The sequence below is a fragment of the Solanum lycopersicum genome, chromosome 7, assembly GCF_036512215.1.
Source record: "Solanum lycopersicum chromosome 7, SLM_r2.1".
In the NCBI taxonomy this organism is placed as follows: domain Eukaryota; kingdom Viridiplantae; phylum Streptophyta; class Magnoliopsida; order Solanales; family Solanaceae; genus Solanum; species Solanum lycopersicum.
This window is the reverse complement of record NC_090806.1, coordinates 64,090,306-64,109,142: the sequence shown is the minus strand read 5'-3', so window position 1 is coordinate 64,109,142 and position 18,837 is coordinate 64,090,306. Positions and strand designations below refer to the sequence as shown.

General features: G+C 31.0%; 2 protein-coding genes and 1 long non-coding RNA gene across 5 annotated transcripts; 2 read left to right on the top strand and 1 right to left on the bottom strand.

The window, feature by feature from the left end:
* The first annotated feature begins 971 nt into the window (after positions 1-971).
* LOC101264645 (uncharacterized) lies at positions 972-4,926 on the top strand. Of its 2 annotated transcripts, XM_026032065.2 has the most exons (3): positions 1,002-1,211; positions 3,511-4,255; positions 4,394-4,926. In XM_026032065.2, the coding sequence occupies exons 2-3, from the start codon at positions 3,513-3,515 to the stop codon at positions 4,473-4,475; spliced, it is 825 nt and encodes a 274-aa protein (XP_025887850.1). In that variant the 5' UTR covers positions 1,002-1,211; positions 3,511-3,512; the 3' UTR covers positions 4,476-4,926. The 2 variants fall into 2 exon arrangements, with proteins under 2 accessions (XP_004243421.1, XP_025887850.1); XM_004243373.5 differs by having other exon boundaries at positions 972-1,211; positions 3,511-4,926.
* Positions 4,927-5,958: 1,032 nt separating this feature from the next.
* On the bottom strand, positions 5,959-7,686 carry LOC138337143 (uncharacterized). The gene is made up of 3 exons (XR_011210569.1): positions 7,307-7,686; positions 6,696-6,827; positions 5,959-6,412 (listed from the first exon to the last, which is right to left on the bottom strand). It is a non-coding gene; the product is annotated as an uncharacterized lncRNA (long non-coding RNA).
* Positions 7,687-8,845: 1,159 nt separating this feature from the next.
* LOC101265146 (frataxin, mitochondrial) lies at positions 8,846-14,158 on the top strand. Of its 2 annotated transcripts, none has more exons than XM_004243375.5 (5): positions 8,846-9,212; positions 11,130-11,202; positions 12,785-12,832; positions 12,912-13,006; positions 13,840-14,158. In XM_004243375.5, exons 1-5 carry the CDS (start codon positions 8,974-8,976, stop codon positions 13,967-13,969), a joined length of 585 nt encoding a protein of 194 aa, XP_004243423.1. In that variant the 5' UTR covers positions 8,846-8,973; the 3' UTR covers positions 13,970-14,158. The 2 variants fall into 2 exon arrangements, with proteins under 2 accessions (XP_004243423.1, XP_010323779.1); XM_010325477.4 differs by having other exon boundaries at positions 8,893-9,212; positions 13,775-14,158.
* Positions 14,159-18,837: the final 4,679 nt, after the last annotated feature.

Sequence of the window (18,837 nt, the reverse complement as noted above, 5' to 3'; positions counted from 1 at the left end):
GAGAGAAATTAACGTGTCTATATACGTACGAACGAAAGGGTATAAACAAGTTGAAGATCTAATTATTTGGAGAAATGCGCTCAAGGATATAGAGTTTATTGTTCAAACAGATTTAAGATGCGTTATTTTTTTAAAAGATTGTAACTAATTTTCTAATAAAAAATGACAATTTTAATTTTGCTATTATTATTCAGATAGAATTAAAACGATTTCTTTTTATTTTAAGTTTCTCAAAGTAGACATTATTTTACCAATAGTATTACCATGGAAGCATTATAAACTACTTAACTTTGAACTAGTTAATAGTAATATTGGTTTTGAATTGCAAGTGCTATCAGGTTCAAAATGTGTCATTTTAACAGTATGAAACTGACAATTATATAAAATCATCTTTTTTGTAAATAAATATACTTTGATAGTTTGATTAAATTGCCATAATTTCCAAATTATAGATTAATATAATAGAGGTAAAAATTCCTTTATGAAAAAAGTCACCACAGTGAAATAATGGCGTCACAATGTGTTAAATATGACTCCACCATGTTGAGGTAGCATTTACATCCAAGAAAATCCCTAAATAAAGAAAATAATAGAAATCATTCTTTATATTAAGTGACATGTTTAAAATAGTATGCACCAAATAATTTTATCCTTCATGCTAAATTTATCTAAAGTTAATATTTTCAATCTCCGTCAATATTTACCAAATCCCATGGGTTGGATTTAAGAAAATTAGGAGAAACTCATATTTCGAGCTTGCAGGTAATTGTTTCTGATATAGCTAGTCTGTAAGATATAATTTCGATTAATCTTTTAATCTTATATTAGTGTAAAACATAATAATTCTTTTTTTCTTGTATTCTCGTCATATAAATTAGATAATTATTTAATGTTGATTAATAATATTAAAATTTAAAAAGCTCATTTATGTATTTTTCTGCCCGCAACCCGACCCGAAACATGAAATCAGTGTAAATTGCACAGATATAGTGTAAGCCCACAGTAGAAGGCAGCGAAAACTTGAGAGAGAAATCAATTGTTGGACGCAAACCCTCAAATCTTCCGGAAGATTAGAGGAGCGAAGCATACACACTTTCTCTCTCCTCCATACAAAATTTTCTTCTTCTTCTTCCTAATCATATCTTCAAATCGGGTCTATATACCAAAGTTCTGATAAACCTAGCGTATATTCAATTCGTTACGATATTCAGGTACATTTGTTCAAGATCTGATCTGTTTTTGTTACTATTTCCGGATTTTGATGGGTTGATTCCTGTTTTAATTGATTAGTTATGTAAATATTTGTGTTTGAATGGAGTATATTGATTTTTATTTTTAGTTTCTTAGTAGATTGTATATTGATTTAAGTTTTGGTAGTGTTTATAGGTTGGGTTGTTTTCATTTATATATCAAGGCAATGTGAAGTTATCTAAGATTTGTTATGGATAACTTTACCTAAGAGTTTCACTTGATAGTTGGAATTGAAAGATGTGTCTCTTTTCGTGTTTAAGGGACCTTCTGGCTTGGTTCTGCAATGGTTAATTTGTTTGAAAATGTCTTATTAATTTTCTTTAACTGAAAAGAGGAGAGATGGAGGGAAGTTCAAGGGTAATAGAGTTGTATTTTATATCTATAGAATGATAAAAAGGTATAATAGAGTTAAAGGCTATATGTTAAAACCCTCAATTTGCTTACAATTTGCATTGACATATGTTCATTAAGATAGGGTGGCAACAATGTTCTCTCACCAATTTTGTGTTAAAAAGTACCCTTTTGTCAGGCACTCAACGGTCTGACCTAGTGGTTTATGAAGTAGGTGAAACTCTTAGAGATCATGGTGTTATATTCAGCAGAGAGGCGTAAGTTTTATTTAATAGAGTTTCCCATACTTTGTTGGTGGAAGGTAGCAAGGACTTGATGGAATAATCGAGATGTACACAAGCTGCCTAAACACAATCTTTATAAATTAAACATTTTTTATCAGTAATTTTGTGCACTAAAACTCTCTTTGACGTTAGCCTATAGACATTGTCTCAATCCTATTTCAAAATTATGACATTGGCAGGGTAGTTTATAGAGAGTCATTGCCTCTTTAGCACTTGCCAAATTTGTTTTAAAAGCATTTTTTTTATCTAGCAACCAATAGTGTGGCCTAGCGATTAATTTAAGTGGAGCTCGGGGTTTACTTTCTATCTGCCTAAGCTTTGTTAGATAGAGTTATCCGGTGTGTACTAGTGGAAGGTAGCATGTATTTGGTGGAATAATTGAGGTGTACCACCCGCACCATCTTTTTTACTCTTTCTGTCTTAATTTTATATGGCATTATTTTTCTTTTTTTGAGTCCCAAAAAGAACGACATTTTTCTATATCTAGTAACATTTTTAACTTTAAAATTCCCATTTCACTCTTAATGAGATGATTTTTAACCACTCAAATATCTATGGTTTATTTTAGACTTTGACAAGTTCCAAAGTCTTTTCTTTCCTTCTCAGACTATGTGCCCAGTCAAGCACCATCACATAAATCGAGTTGGAGGGAGTAAAGATGAACTTTTTCAGTCATGTTAGCTTGCAGTTTTCTCAATCCTATACCAAAATCATGTCATTGACCATTGATTTAGAAGACAATGCCTATTACGCTATCTAAATTAGCTAGCTACAATTCTTTTTGTTCCTTTTTTTCATATCTTTTTTCTTTTTCTTTTTGCAAAGTTGGTTGAGTTGAATTTTTGTTATTGTTCCATTTTTTTATGAAGTATGTTTTTGGTCCCATTCTTTTCACTTTAGATGTTTTACCTATGATTGAGTATTGTATGCTATTTTAAATAGAGAGGCTCTAACATTTAGTTCTGGTACCTTCGTGATTTTTAATGAGAAGTCGGCATGAAGTGTTGGCAAATAAACGATTGCACCTATAAAAGACATAACTTTATGGTCCAGTGGAATCTGTTTTGAAGCACCCAGTATGTGCTAGAGGTGATAGTACCCTGTCAAATTAGTCTAAGTGCGTGCAAATTGGACCAGACACCACCATTATCAGTAACGAAAAGAAAAGCATGTGTTGGAGCTTGGCTTTTCATGGAACACTATTTTGTGTGGTTGAGATGGTTCATTACATGTGCATTTAACTGGTGTATATTTACCTGCTCTACTTCCTTAATTGTTAATAATTTAGTTATCATGTTATGTGGATCAGCATTGTGTGCAGTAAACAGGTTTTGCTGATTTAAGACATCTTTATCCTCTAGATTTCTTTCATCAAAGGCAGCAAGTTTATCTGTTTTAACAACAATATATCTGAATGCGCACAAGTTTTAAGTGTAGAGTTTGAGAAACATTTGAAACCTTGCATGATATCTTTTTCCTTCTTTTCAGTTATTGTTTAATAGTTTAAGATTTGCTTGTTTAGCAAAAAATCTGGTTTACTAACCTCTTCCCCTCCCCCACCCTATCCCATTGGTTTCTTTTGTTCCCTTTATTTTGCTGTTGGGGAATGTATCTTCTTTACCAGAAATGACAAAACCAAACAAGGTGCGACGGATAGCTGATTTCCATCACCATGATTTGCCGTCTTGCCGCTCAAAAATGTACAATAAGCTTCACCAAAAGGAGAAACGACCAAAACCATCAGAGAAGAAAGAATGGGAAGGGGCAACTTGCTCTGTTTGCATGGAGCACCCTCACAATGCAGTGCTGCTGCTGTGCTCATCTTATGACAAGGGATGTCGTCCGTATATGTGTGCTACTAGCTGCCGTTTCTCAAATTGTCTTGAGCAGTACAAGAAAGCGTATACTAAAGTCACTTCAATCGAGGGCTCTGAACCTGGGTTGCTGGCAACTGATGATCCTAATTGCTCGTCAGGAGCAGGATGTTTAGCTGGGGCAGCTGAACTTCTATGTCCACTCTGTCGTGGGCAGGTAAAGGGTTGGACGGTTGTGGAACCTGCACGCAAGCATCTAAATGCAAAGAAGAGAACATGCATGCATGAAAATTGCTCGTTTGTTGGAACGTACAAAAAGTTAAGGAAACATGTAAGGCGGGAGCATCCTTCAGCACGTCCCCTAGAAGTAGACCCTTCACTTGCAGAGAAATGGAAGAAGCTTGAGCACGAGAGAGAATTGAACGATGTGTTTAGCACAATCAGGTCTGCCATGCCTGGGGCAATTGTAATGGGAGATTATGTAATAGATGGTAACTTCGGAGGGCTCCACAGGAATTTTGGATTGGATAACCATCTCGATGAGACTCTTTTTAGGTCAGACCCTCTTAGTGATCTGTGGAATAATAATGTCCACCCAGACGATCTTTTCAATGATAGCTATCATTCATTTGATCAGGATGATTTTTTTGTCCATCATTCTGGCACTGAGGCTGCATCTAATGTTTTCAACAGAATCTCTCGACTTCACAGTAGGATCCTATTGGGACGATCAAGGAGGCGGCAACGACATCGAGCAAGTAGTAGAATCCGGTGATCTTTTAGGAAAAGAAGGTTTTCAAGAGTGGTTAGGATGATGAGACATGTTTGTTTGACTATTGTTTTCTTTGTCCTAACCCAGAAAAATATGTGAGACATCCATGTTGCAGATCCTAATCGGTTGTTCCAGCGAGGATTGAAGACCACTGCTTACAGCAATTTGGAGTTCCTGTAGTTGCCTGTAAATTTGCATAGTAAAGTAAATTCAACCCTCCTCCCTACTCTTAGGTACTTTTATTTCATGAAGTAGGCAATAGTTTCATAAATCAGGTAATATTAAAGATTTTGTTTTCCTCTCATTGGATATATGCATATCCTTGAGGAAAAGAAGGTTGCAACATTATTTAACTATGAACTAGTACTAGTACTTCTTGTATTGCCTTTGGTTTTGCGCGTTGGATGATTCGTGTAATAAGCTTATTTGAGAGTACCGATCCTTGTGTTTTTTACCGGCTTGCAATGGTTTCTTATGTTTGATAGGATTGTCCCCTTCTCGTAAGGGTTAACGTGGAAAATATCACTCTATCGGTGACGTTCAATTACAAGTGGTTTGAGTTTGAAAGTAGCTTGCGATCTATTTTGATTGATGGGAGTCAATTGCTATTGCTTTCTGCATCTACTCCAATATGGTTATTGGTTAGTTTGGAGACATCAAATGAAGACCGTTATCTCTATTGCAATAGTATCAATTATCATGAGTATTGAGGTCAATTACCACACTACTTTTTATCATATATACGATAGTATATACAAAGTGAGTGTTGGTCAACATATGCTTAATTTAAGCATTTATGTTTTGTTTGTAACCAATACAACTACAACCTAGTTTTGTATGGGATTCAACAACAGCTTAGTTTTGAAGGGTGATATTTTATAATAGTTAGTATTACCGAATAAGCGAGTCATCGGTTTGAGAAAAGACTTAAAAATGACTTTCGAGACTTAAAAGATACTTTCTTAGTGAGCATAGAAAAAATAAATTTACTTATATTTTAATATTTGTCTTCCTCTCGCCACCCCACTGTCTGCCACACCCTTGTCCATACTGTTCTTTTATATTACCTATAAATACTTCGAAGGACAAACAATGTTTTGCTTAGTTACCAAATATTAAAAAAAAGTTAAAGAGTCTTTCTAAGAAAATATTTTCCTTTTCGTACTGACATCTATAACAATATCGAAATATAGTTGCTTTTGGTAAGAAAATATTTTTGTTTGTACTGATATCTATAACAAAATCGAAATATAGTTGCTTTTAATAAGGAAATATTTTTGTTTATACTGACATCTATAACAATATCGAAAAAAACATATAATCCAAAATTCCAAATAAAAGCATTGGATAAAGAAAGTGATATCAAAATATGGAAATATGTTACGGTAACATTGATTGATTTTTTTTTAAAAAAATTGATTATTTACATTTACAATTTTCTATCGAGATAAATTCTCGATGAATCCTTCGTGTGTCGAAAAAAAGCTCTTGCATGCATATATTTCAAATTCAAAAACAGAACATCAGTATTTCGACAACGTCACATCTCAACTATGATCTTCTTTCTCTTACTTTTGGACAATCGATGTACATTTGTTATAATTTTAGAAGAGTCCGAGCAACAAAAACTTTGTGTAGCAATAAACTGTAGCGCTGAAAATAAATTTAAAATATCTTGCCCTTTGGAAAATTAAATTTACGCCAATAAGAAACTTCAAAAATTCAACTAAAGAATACTAGATAATCAAGATTGGTGAGGTAAAATAGGCGAATTAGATAAAATTTGAACGAGTCAAAAGTGAGCAAATCATTAATCCGTTAATACTTAAACTTATTGAATAAATCATGTTTTTATGAACTAATTTTGCCTCTTCAAAAATTTACGTTTGCTTGCAAAATTGCCAGGCACCTAACATATTGAAGAAGCCCTTCAATTTATTCTGCATAACACAACAAAAGTAACACAAATTAGTAGGTGTTTAAACTCTTTGCACGAACACTATGATTTTCCCTCCTTCATACTATCAATTAAAATTAACATACAAGTATATATATGTGCTAATCTTAAAAATAGTGGGAACATTAATAGTACAAACTTTTTTTTATACTATCAGTGTGTATATTTCTCTAAAGACTTAAGTCCTTATTAAGAGGCAAATTATGTATTATATCAAAATACACATAATTTTTATTACTATAGAAAATAATAATAGCAAGACTTACACAAAAATTAGTTGTTCTCTTTTTTGCTCGTTTGCAGCCTTGTGTTCCAATGTTCTCATACCTCCATTGCTTATCTTTTCTACCAAACAAATGGGAAAATGGCAATCTAATCCTTTTTGTCCATCTCCATTTCTATACAAAATTTTAATAACTCATATACACAATATATACCAACCAAAAAAAACAAAACAAAAAGCATTACACTAGAACCTAATGCTTTTTGATTAGGTGATAAGAGCTGAAAATTAGAATTTTTGTTGTTGTTATGTATGTATACTATATGTATATGAGCCAAGGGTCTATAGAAAATAATATTTTTAGTTTTTACGTCAAAAAGGTAGAACTAAAGTATGTGTGCATTTTACCTTCTCCAGCTCCACTTATGAGATTATACTGGATATATTATTATTATATGTATATATAATATGTTAGAATCGCTGATTTATTCATATGATTAATTCTTATATTTTGATTCTATTTAATACAATCTTGAATCCACCACTAAATCCAACCATAAACAAGAGTCCAGAATATTTAAGTCGAGAACGATCATAGAATTTCTTTGTGAAATAAAAAATTAAAAAAAGAACATTTCACTATATATGATTTACCTTGTATTTTTGTTTTGATGATGACTTACGAGATATTTGTTGATGAAGTCTTAACTCATGAGCAATGGCTAAAAGTTGTGCTCTACGATTACAACCAAATCTCCTTCTTGTCCCTAATATAATTAGATTTGAATGATTTCTTCTCTTGAAGGGATTAGTTCTATCTAATGAACTTTCAACTAAGTAACTAATTCTAACTTCTTTTTCATTTTTCATTTCCATGTAATAAATAACTTCTTTCAATTGGCCTTTTGGAATTCATTTCATCAACTAATTAATTAATTAATTGCCTAGTTTGTTACAATCTACCATATATTATATTTGCTCTTTTGATTAAAGAAACTATTTTTGCGAGGTTTCAGTTATATTGTTGTGGTTGTTTTGACTGATAAAAAATGAGATTTAGTTTGGAAACCAATTCTTACTCCTTATTTTTTCTCTTAAATTATATCATGTTCAAAGATAACAAAAAAGTATTTTATTTTTAGTAGTAATTATTGTTAAAGACTATAAATATTTCATTAATATGATAATAACACATAAATCAACAAAATGTTAAAACATTTTCTTTCTCTCTTAAGACAAGTAAGGATAAAATGGTCATGAATCTATATCCATTTTTTTTTTGTTAAACTAATGTCAAATACATGAATCTATTAACATTTAACACAATATATATACAAATAAAAATAAAATACAAAAATCAATGATTGAGATACTTTTAGGATAATTAAAAGGTATTAAAACTTGTGTGAATTTTTTTCCCATTTGATTAGGCTAATAAAGGGGATAATTTTTGTTTTGGGAAAGTTGGTAAATAATAAAATATTATATACTATTATTATATGATTAGTAATAGTTTTCCGGACGAACATTGACACATTGTTTGGATGGTTAATATATTGTATTGTATTATTAGTTTAAAAATAATGTTTATTTTGATTGTTATTTAAATTTTATTATGTTGTATCGTTAAAAGTTATTATTAGGTAATTATAAAAAAACCTATTTTGTTTAATGATTGATTTAATGTGAATCGCATTATTATTTTGAAATTTTCTTCTCATTTTACCTTTACTTATTATTTGATATTCTATTTTATCATGATTTATTGTTAAAATCTATGGATATGTGTCATCATGTAACGGAAGAAAATGATACAATACATTCAAATATCATATCTATTAGAAAAGTATAATATAATATACTCCCTCCGTTTAAAAAAGAATGACCTAGTTTGACTTGGAACAGAGTTTAAGAAAAGAAAGAAAGAGTTGTTAATTTTGTGGTTCTAAATTAAAGTTATGTCGAAAGTATCAAAATGTCCATTAATCTTGTGGTCTTAAATATGTCACGTGGAAAATTAAAGTTACAATGCTGCCAAAGAAAAAAAAAGGTCATTCTTTTTCAAACAAACTAAAAAAAAATAGAATCATTCTTTTTTAAACTGAGAGAGTAATACAATACAATACAATATACCACATAATATACCACATTATGTAACAATATATAACAAGTTAACGACCATCGAAATAAAGTGCGTAAGGCCCAAAAAGTATATATATAAAATGACGGGCTTAAACCTTAAAGTGAGTTTGGGCCTGTTGGTAGCTTGTGTGAAATAACTAGAATGGCGAAGGAAGTGGAAACTGTTGTAAAGAGTAAAAATGGCTTCTTCTTGTTCACGGAAGCTGCTTCTACTTCGCAAATCGCTATGCAGAGCTCTCAAACCTAATTCTTCTTCATTAATACAAAGATCATTTCTTTCTGCTTCTACGCATAAATATCTTCTAGAACCTTCGACCATTATATCCAAATCGTTACTTTCAGAAGTTTGTAGAAGCTATTGTTCCCGCTCGTCACCTCTTCAAGATGCTTCTGAAGGTCCTGCTGCTATCGATTACCGGTAGGTTTGATGTAGTAACAACTTTTAGTTCCGAATTACTTTATTCTTACTTCGATGTTTGGGATTTTGTTTTTTTTTGCTGAGTAATTGTAGTGATTATAGAATTTGCTTGAACAAATTGGAGAAAGGAACGGAGTTTGAGTATCTGTATCTAGAATTTATTTCAATTTTAATTTGCTTGAAACTACTTGAGTCTTAATTGTTTTTCTGTTGAGAAATTCGGCATACTTTAGGATGTTATTAGACCTGAATGTTAGATGAGAGAGTAGTATTGAATCTATGATTTGAGCGCTGTTTGAAGTTGAATAGTGTCAGGTGCATTTGGTATGGAGGAAAGTGATTTCCATGGAAAATATTGTCTGTCCGGTGTATTGTTGGAGAGGTGCTTCACATATGGTAAATGTACAAGGTGTAGGATAAAATGTGAGGGAAAGGTTTTGGTGATATTTTGGGTAAAGGTCAATAATTAATGTCTAAAGTAAATAGCAACAACAAGATCAAATTCAGTGTAATCACCATAAGTGGGGTACGGAGAGAGCAGGATGTACACATACTTTACCGCTACCTTTGTGAGGTAGAGAGACTGTTTCTAGTGGACCCTCAACTCAATAGAAACGTGTCTGATGCAGGTTTGTAAAGGAATAAGAGAACAAAGTGGCAAGATACAAAACAAATGCAACAACAAATAGTAGTACACATTGGAAAATAAGAAACTATGCTAAAACTATAGAATACTAATAAAAAAAAGGAGAAGAGGGTTAGACCCCTGCCTCTCCCACACACTACCTTCTAGTTTTCTATCCTAATCTTCGACCTCCATGTCTATGCGTTGTTTGAAATCAGGGAGATTGAATAAGAGTAAGGATCTTTGTAAGTGAATATGACTTCTGTGGCTAAGTGGCATAATCAGTTTTAGTATTTTTGTGGAAAACAAATTTATTGAGTAAAACATTTCCCATCATTCTGAACTAGCGCCCTTCTGACTTCCCTGCCTCTGCCTCCTTTGTGTAATTGCTAAGCATCAATCCAAAGAGTGTAGACTCATAATTGTTCAAAGATGAAATCTTTTTAGTTTGATTAAGTAGCTTAAAGTCCTCATTTTAATTTTGTATCTCAGAGCATCTTTGATTTTCCAATGTGTTCGACTTCCAATGTAAGTGAGGATAGAGTGCAGGTAATACAATTAATCTAGAAGAGTTCTGCAGGTCAATATATTGAATTTTGAAGCCGTAGCCCAGCACTAGAAGTGGCTGTTGTAACAGATGAAGTTTAGTGTTTAATTTACACTTGCCCGTGATAAAGGACTAGCTATTTTGGTTTGTTTCAACTGAAGGTGTGTTGCATGGTTGATGTAATGTGAGATAAGCTAAGGTTGGTGTAAAACAAAAATCTAGAAGAAGATAACTGCACAGAAGTTTGATACTGTTTTGCCTGGCTCCTGTAGATCTTACATGGGGGAAACTAAATTGTTTGAAAACCTAATACTGAATTTGTAGACAAGTAAAGATAAGCTTGACAAATGAAGAGTGAATTGGGAAAAAGATTGAAATGGTACACCTTTTCTCTACGGGTTGAAAGGAAGAGCAGCATAAAACATTTGCAGTATTGTCCGATGGATTTTAATTTATTGCTAAAGCTCCCATCTTGCTTCATGTCAATAGTTCCAAATAATTAGTGCTTGATACTTAGATTTTTGTGTCTTATGTACAGAGCCGTTGATTCTCACTTAGAAACTAACGTTGTCTTAGTCCTTCCCCTCTCTCTCGCTCCCTCCTTCTGTATGTGTGTTGCTCTCTCTGTAAAATCTGCAAGAGGTTGTTTTGTGTTTGTAATTCTTAGAATGTCCTTTCACAGTTGGAAGTTTATTGATGTAGGAAAATGTGTTTGTATCTTCATACTAAATTTATAAATCTACAGATCTCTGCTGCAGGAAGATGAGTATCACAGACTGGCTAATGCCACTATCCATGACTTGCTAGATAAGTTGGAGGTATACTGTTGTATCTGATATACTTAAGTTTACTTTATTTGTATCAAGTTCAGTTGGACTTTCTCGTATATGTACCTATATCTTAGCGGTTGCACTATGATACTCAAGGTGGTTGCTGATGTTTATTAGTCAATTTAAAACTTCTGTTTTTGTTTGTATTGGATCTTTTGTTTTCCAGAAGTTTAGTTAGTATCAGATATTTCTCTTAAACAAAAGCTTGGGTATTTAAGTAGAGAAGGTTAGAGGGCTAGGCCCATTATTCTCGAGTTGTGGGCCTTGCGCTACTCACCCTCAGGCATTTATTGATCACTAAAAAGATTACTTGGATTTTTTTTATTGTCAAAAAGGTTTTGTATTGAAATCCAGCAAGCAGAAGGTGCTGTGGGGAATTTACAAGGGTCGCTCCATCACATATTGTGTAGTGAGCTCAAAAATCTAGCATGGCCTCTATATCATTTGCATTTGCCATGTTACACCAAAAAACAGTTGGGATAAACGTCTGTACTTAATACTTAGTACTAACTACTGATTCTGATTTGCTTTCAAAAATCATTGCATTCATTTCCTTCCAACTGGTCCACCATACTGCCGAAGGGAGAGTATTTCATGTTTATCATCTTTGTCTTACCAAACCTTTTTGAGTACCAGCATGGGAGCAGTTCTCTTGTCTCCCCAAGCCCCACCTGTGGGATCATACCGCTTATGTTGTTGTGATACATTTTAGATCATTATGCACTGTGATTTATCCTGTCATTACCATCTTCTTTTTTTCCCAAAAGTTTATATAGTAGTTGAACTTAAACTTATTTCATTTCAAGTACATGCATTTATCTAGCCTAAAAGAATTATGAACTTTTAGCTATCATGGGTGAGGCCAGAAGTTTTAAGTTTCATCTTCTGGGGACACATAAAAGGTAACATTTTTTCACCCTGATAATCGTGGTGTCAGGGTAAGTTTGACCACACCTTGACTAATTTCCTCGGGTATGTGCTACCTGCACGAGTACATTTATCGTTAACTCCATTCACCAAGACTTGGATAGATAGGAAGAAATCACCTAGTGTGAAAGAAAACAGTTGGTTTCAAAAATAATTTTGTTGATATCGCAACTGATAATACGAAACTTGAGTTTGGATTCTCTTTACCTTTAGTATCAATGGAGAGCCTATATCTTCTGCAAAGCCTATTTATAAATAGTAGAGGTTATATTTTGATAAGATTCTTCTCGTATTGAATCTATCTTCATTAAGTTGATGATGAGAAATAAATGTAAATCAGAGTGGATCCCACTAATACATGAACTCTTACGTATGTCATTTGGATTGAATTTCTCAAGTGGCTGCTTTAAGATGCTCTACTTTTTGTCGAGGAGTTGAAGAACATGTTACCCCAATCATTGGTTATGCATCATTCGTTCATATCGATGAAGAGATATTAGCCCCATGCAGCACCCTTACTTCTCTTGTTAAAATTGTTTATCAATCTGCTAAGTCAAAATTGAGTTGGGTTGTATTCTACATATGATTAGCATTCTGTATCTTTTGATTGTTTATAACAGTTGTATCTTTTGCTATATGACAGGAATATGGGGACTCAGTTGACATTGATGGTTTTGATGTGGATTATGGGGTGAGAAGGATAAAAAGCATTAGAATATATTTCTTTCAATATCCTGCATTTGTCTTGATATTCTAGATTTCGTTCTCAGAATGAGGTTTTAACGCTGAAGCTTGGGAGCCTGGGAACCTACGTGATAAACAAACAGACGCCAAATAGGCAGATTTGGATGTCTTCACCAGTGAGGTACCAATGCCTCTCTCTCTCTCTTTGTAATTGCATTTCTGATGTGTCTTTGTTTATCTTTTTATTTTCATATAATCTTGGTCTGGACCATATCAAAAAATCAACCTTCTAACACAATGCAGTCTGCAAATATTTCCCCTGTGCCACCTTCATCTATAATTTCATTGTTCTCTTTTCATCAACACAATGCAGTCTGCAAATATTTCCCCTGTGCCACCTCCATCTATAATTTCATTGCTCTCTCTTTTCGTCAACTTGGAAACATTTCTAGTTCTTCCTTTAGCGTATATATAATACTGTAACATGCTTAGGAAAAAATGGATCTGTGATTCAAAGTCAGTATTTAAGAAACAACTACGAGGAGTGAAATATTTACACATCATTTAGACCAGCAAACATTTGTTATAGGCTCATGTTCAAAGAGTGTGTGAATCATTGAGGGGCTTTCCCTGTGCTCTGCTCTATACATAATTGAAACAATATGGTTGTAATGTGCTTTCCGTTATGATACTAATACCCAGATGTAGATAATTAAATAAAAAGTACCCGGAAGAACATTTAAACATACTGTGTGAATTATTATTTTTTCCCCGAAAGAGCATGTTCACTCGCCCGTGAATTCAAAAGATTCACTTGTTTCTCTGGTTTCCCTATATTTATAGCAGTATCACTTTAATGCATTATGATTTATAAATTTCCTTTTAAGCTTTTACTGATGAAGTTGTTATATCATACTACAATCATTTGCTCTTTCTGGTTTGTGTTAAGTTTCGATATTCAGATACCCGCCCAGCCCCAATCTCCATTGTGTTCACGAAACATTCTTGTTGCAGCGGTCCCTCAAGGTTTGATTGGGATCAGAGCTCACAAGGTTGGATCTATAGGCGAACCAAGGCAAACCTGCAAAAGGTTTTGGAAGACGAACTAGAAAAACTATGCGGAAGTGCCATTACTCTTTCTTGAGACATCGCGATTTTTTTTGTGTCTTTAGTTGTACTGTTTCTAATATGATTTACATGTCTGGAATAAATAAGCTATTTTTCCCAAACAGATAGCGACTCAAATTTTTCTCTTGTAAATTATAAATCTTTACCTAAAACTATTTACATATATGATTCATGGAGAATGGCAAACGTGATTTTATGGTTGTTACTCTGGATTGGGACATTATGGAGTTATCATATATGTCATGAACACACTTTACATACAATGAATACATTGACATATACGAGGATTAGGACGTCTGCATAGTTAAAACGTCTTTAACGAATATTGAGAACAAACTTCAGGTGTTATTCAGTATATAGTGTGATACGTTGAACATATATGAGATGTACATTTGTTTCACTTTCAAATTACCACCACAAATCTATCATAAGTCATCACTGCCACCTGTTTCTCCATAACAATTTAAAAGTTATTTTCATACTCAAAAGGAAAGAAAAAGGAAGAGAGTTGCATCCTCACTTTTCCCATAACAATACAAAAGTTATTTTCATGCATAAAACAAAAGTTTATAGCTATTTTTTAAAAAAATATATTGTTATGGAGAAAGTAGTAATTATGGGTCTTTTATATTCCTTCTCAAATTATAAATTGCTTTAAGATTTTAGAATTGAATTATCAAATTATTTCACTGAAAACAGCATTATAATATAAGTTCTACTTAATTTGCATAACATGTGCCAACTTTATTCACCATATTATAATTTTATGATGTTTGAAAATAAAATTAAATCATTTAAACTCTTATACAATGTGTCAACTTCACCAAGAAGAACATCCCTTTCAGATAGGGGTTTGTCCCTCTCTCAGGGCAATAACTTTAATGCTTTTATCTTTAGAATCAATTCCTTTGTTTGGTTCCTCCACCTTTTTCACATTTTTGAGGGATGAAAAAAATAGAAAAATAAGTCAAAATTTAAAGTTGTAATAACATGAATTATAATTTGATTGAGGGAATGAGTAATTGTAGCCATATGATGGTATTGTATAATTATTATCCACATAATAGGCTAATTTTTAGGGCTAAAGTTAAATTCAAATTTTATTTTCTTTACATAGTATTATAGTATTAAAGCTAGAGTCTTCCTTATTCTTAGTTAATCTATAGTCACATTTTCATATTGTATTATTTACACTCCGCATGTGAAGATAAAGGGAGGTGAGTGATAAAGTTATTCTATCTTTGACTAAGTAAATTCTATTCTTAAATGATACTCTCTCGGTTCATTTTTATTTGTCATGTTACGCTTTTTAAAAATTAATTTAATTAATTTTTAATGTTAAATTAGATTATATTGATTCGATATCTTAAACAAAAAATTTAAATATTCAAAAAATATATGAAAAGTACTATAAAATGTAATTATTTGCATGTCAATATAATAAAACATACATCTTAAAATATTAGTCAAAGTTCTTAAAATTTGACTCTAGATATAAAAACCACGACAAATAATAATGAACAGAGAAAGTATTAAATAACGCTTTATAAGCTACTTTCTCTATTGAGTTAGACATGAAAGGATGACACGACTATTTAGGTTAATTCTTCTCAATCGTATTTAGTGAAACGTTACCCAATTGAAGGAGATACAATGAAAACTTTAGACTTGAACAAGCTATCTTGAAATTAGTTATCTCATTTTATTATAATATCAAAATGACACTACTCCAAACAAAAATAAAATAACTCATCCAAATAAGGGACAAAAAAACTATCAATACTCTTAAATCTCATGTCTGTCCCTTATTTAATAGAGACAAGTTGTAGAAATTAAAAGAAGACCATCATATGTACATGATATATACAAGGACTAGACTAGAACCAAGTGTTGCTATTGAGAACGTCAAAAAAAAGAAAGAAGAAATATAGTAGTCATAATTAAAGAGTGGGTCCAAACTTGATTCTTGTTTGAGTGATCATAATAATCACACATATATAATAAAATAAAAATGATGGTCATAATTTAAAGAAGAGTATTTTACAAGGCAACCTCTTTCTCATAATATCTTCCACAGTGCTTTCAACACTTTATATATAGCCACAAATTGTTTATTTTATATATAAAAAATAAAAATAAAAAGATGAATAAAAAGGCCATTTCAAATCAATTCCTTTATATTTCTTATGAGTTCTACACCACAAGATAATATATATATATATATATATATATATATATATATATATATATATATATAGTTCTTTTGATATGATCAACTTATGTTATTATATCCCACAAGTGGTTTTGCTTCTTTTTTTTTCCTATGCAATGTTGGATATTTCTATTAAAATTTATCGACTAAATTCAAATTTATAAATTATAAGATTCATATCTATTTAAATTTTTTCTCAAACAATGTATTACATTTTGAAAAATTAGTAAATGCATAAAAAATTATTAATTTTAGAACATAATTATTAATAATTGAAATTATCTTATAAAAAATTTTAGAACTCATAAGATTAAAATTTTGACTTTACCTCTAAAGAGGATGCTTTTAATAAAAAATATTTCATACTCATTTCGAAATTTCTGATTAAAAATAAAGAAATTTCGATCCGGAGCATCTGAGAACCCATATTCATTGAATTTAGTTGATGAATTCTACACCACAAGATAAAAACATTATTATTCTCCAGGAGACTCTTCTTAGTCTCTCAAAAGCGACACCCAACACAAGAATTTTTATTTACATAAAAAAAAAAAATTCTTAATATTTAAGTTTTATACACGATAAATATAAAAATATCTACAAAATAATAAGACAATAACATATTCTTTATCTAGTAAACATGAATTATTAGTATAATTTAAATTAATGAATGAGTAATCACCTTTTTGTTTCAAACTACTATAGTTTATGTAACTAGATAATACAATATGATAAATTAAATGAACACATTCAATAAATATTAGACTGAAATTATTACTCCCTCTATGATTACTTATTATTGATTTTTGTGGGATTTATTGGAGCCTTGTGAAAGAAAAAGCTAGAAGATGATTTTGTAACAAAGAAGTATAAAAAGGATTAATTTTTTGTGTTTTTTAGATGGTATAAAAATATACAAAAATAATCACACGAGATATTTTATCAGTAGTAGAAGATACTCATGTGTCATTGTGCATAGTTTTTTATTATTCCACGATCTTAAACTATTGATAAAATTCAAGTTAATAAGAATATCAAATATAACAAAATATAAGGGGAAAAATAGTTTTCCCCTATGTACTATACATGTATATATAGCAAAAATATAACATAATAATTAACTAACTATCCTAATTATTAGTCATCTTAAATACACGAAAGTAAAAGTTGAAAAGTTATTAAACTATTCAACTATCTCCTATTTATTAGAGTAGCTGTCTTAAATAACGAATTTCTCTATTTACATGGAAGTAAATTAGAAGAGAATAATTATTGTTAATTTACCGATGAAAAAACGGAAATAAATATCTAGAAAGTCTTTTGTAATTATTTTTGTATACTTTCTGTTATTTAAACCTCTTCCATTCCACTTTATTATGAAATACAATAGTTGAGTTTTTTCTTCTATGAGTGTCCAATAAATCCAACACATCTCTAGGCCACAAGTTAATATACAAGTGCAAAATGAACTAGAATTGCTTTCTAGGCCATATAATTTATTTGAATTTAACCATATTACACACACATTTTACTTTTTCAATCTTTCTTTTGACTTTATTATTTAGTATTCATTTCGACTTCGCGTTGAATAAGATTTTATTTGAGAAGAAATGCTTTCTATTGATATTTTTTTTACATTTAGATCTAATTTCGAGACATTTAATTAAGAAAAAAAGAATTTCATCTACTACATTTTACTGTACCATATTCTTTGATGATACATATTTTCTCTCTCTTATTATCTTTTGTTTTGATCCAAAATGGCCGATAGTTCAAGACAAAACTACTTGGTTATACTTAAGATAATAACAAAAAGGACTTCACTAATTTTTGACGTGTACATATAGAACTGACTTTAATTTTTAGCTATTAATCTCGCTTTTATAAGTAACTATCTTAGTTATACTTTATAATAATAAGATAATATCAATTTATTCAAATTTTTTTACATTATGAATATTAAATAGAATCTAAACTCAAACAAAATTGATTTACTGAACATGTATAAACGTGATGAATTGGAAAAGTCTTGTGTAGAATAGAAATATATATGGAGTAAGAGTCGGTTTATATTAGCATTTTAACGACTTTTAAAGTATGTAAGTAAATTTAAAAAAATGCTCATAAGCTCTTGGTTTTTAGTTTGAATAAATTTCTATAGTTAAAATACTAATGACTTTTGATTTATAAGTCAAAAATGAAAAATCAATCGAAACAAACTCCAAGGAGTTGTTTAGTGTGAGAAATGAGACCAAATAGCTATCAGCTTAAACTATAGTGCCATTTGATTTGTAGTTTAGTAGGCAATTTCGAAATAACTTATTCCGAATTAATAATTAGTATTACAATAAGTTAGATCTTTCCTTAAATAGTGCAGTAATTTCGAAATAACTTATCTCAAGATAAAATAGATAAATGACAAAAACATCTCTATAAATCCTTTTTATACATTATTTGTCACATTCAAGAAGGACACCTTTGTACAAATAATTTGTTCTTAAAATTTATGTAATGCACATTATTTTGAACACGACAAAACAATCACTCAATAAGAAATAATTTCAACATAACTTATCTCATTACAATTAATTGACATTATACATAATGTGTCCTATAACTTGGCTTAAAATCACATTTATGCCCTTCAACTTTGAAAGTGCACAAATAAACAC

What these genes read in the sequence shown, in the direction of transcription:
- LOC101264645 (XM_004243373.5), top strand. Translation starts at nt 3,513, where the DNA reads ATGACAAAACCAAACAAGGTGCGACGGATAGCTGATTTCCATCACCAT.
- LOC101265146 (XM_010325477.4), top strand. Translation starts at nt 8,974, where the DNA reads ATGGCTTCTTCTTGTTCACGGAAGCTGCTTCTACTTCGCAAATCGCTA. An exon ending in CCTGCTGCTATCGATTACCG is followed by an intron (nt 9,213 to 11,129) that starts GTAGGTTTGATG and finishes ATAAATCTACAG; the next exon opens with ATCTCTGCTGCAGGAAGATG. An exon ending in TGGATGTCTTCACCAGTGAG is followed by an intron (nt 13,007 to 13,774) that starts GTACCAATGCCT and finishes GTTTGTGTTAAG; the next exon opens with TTTCGATATTCAGATACCCG.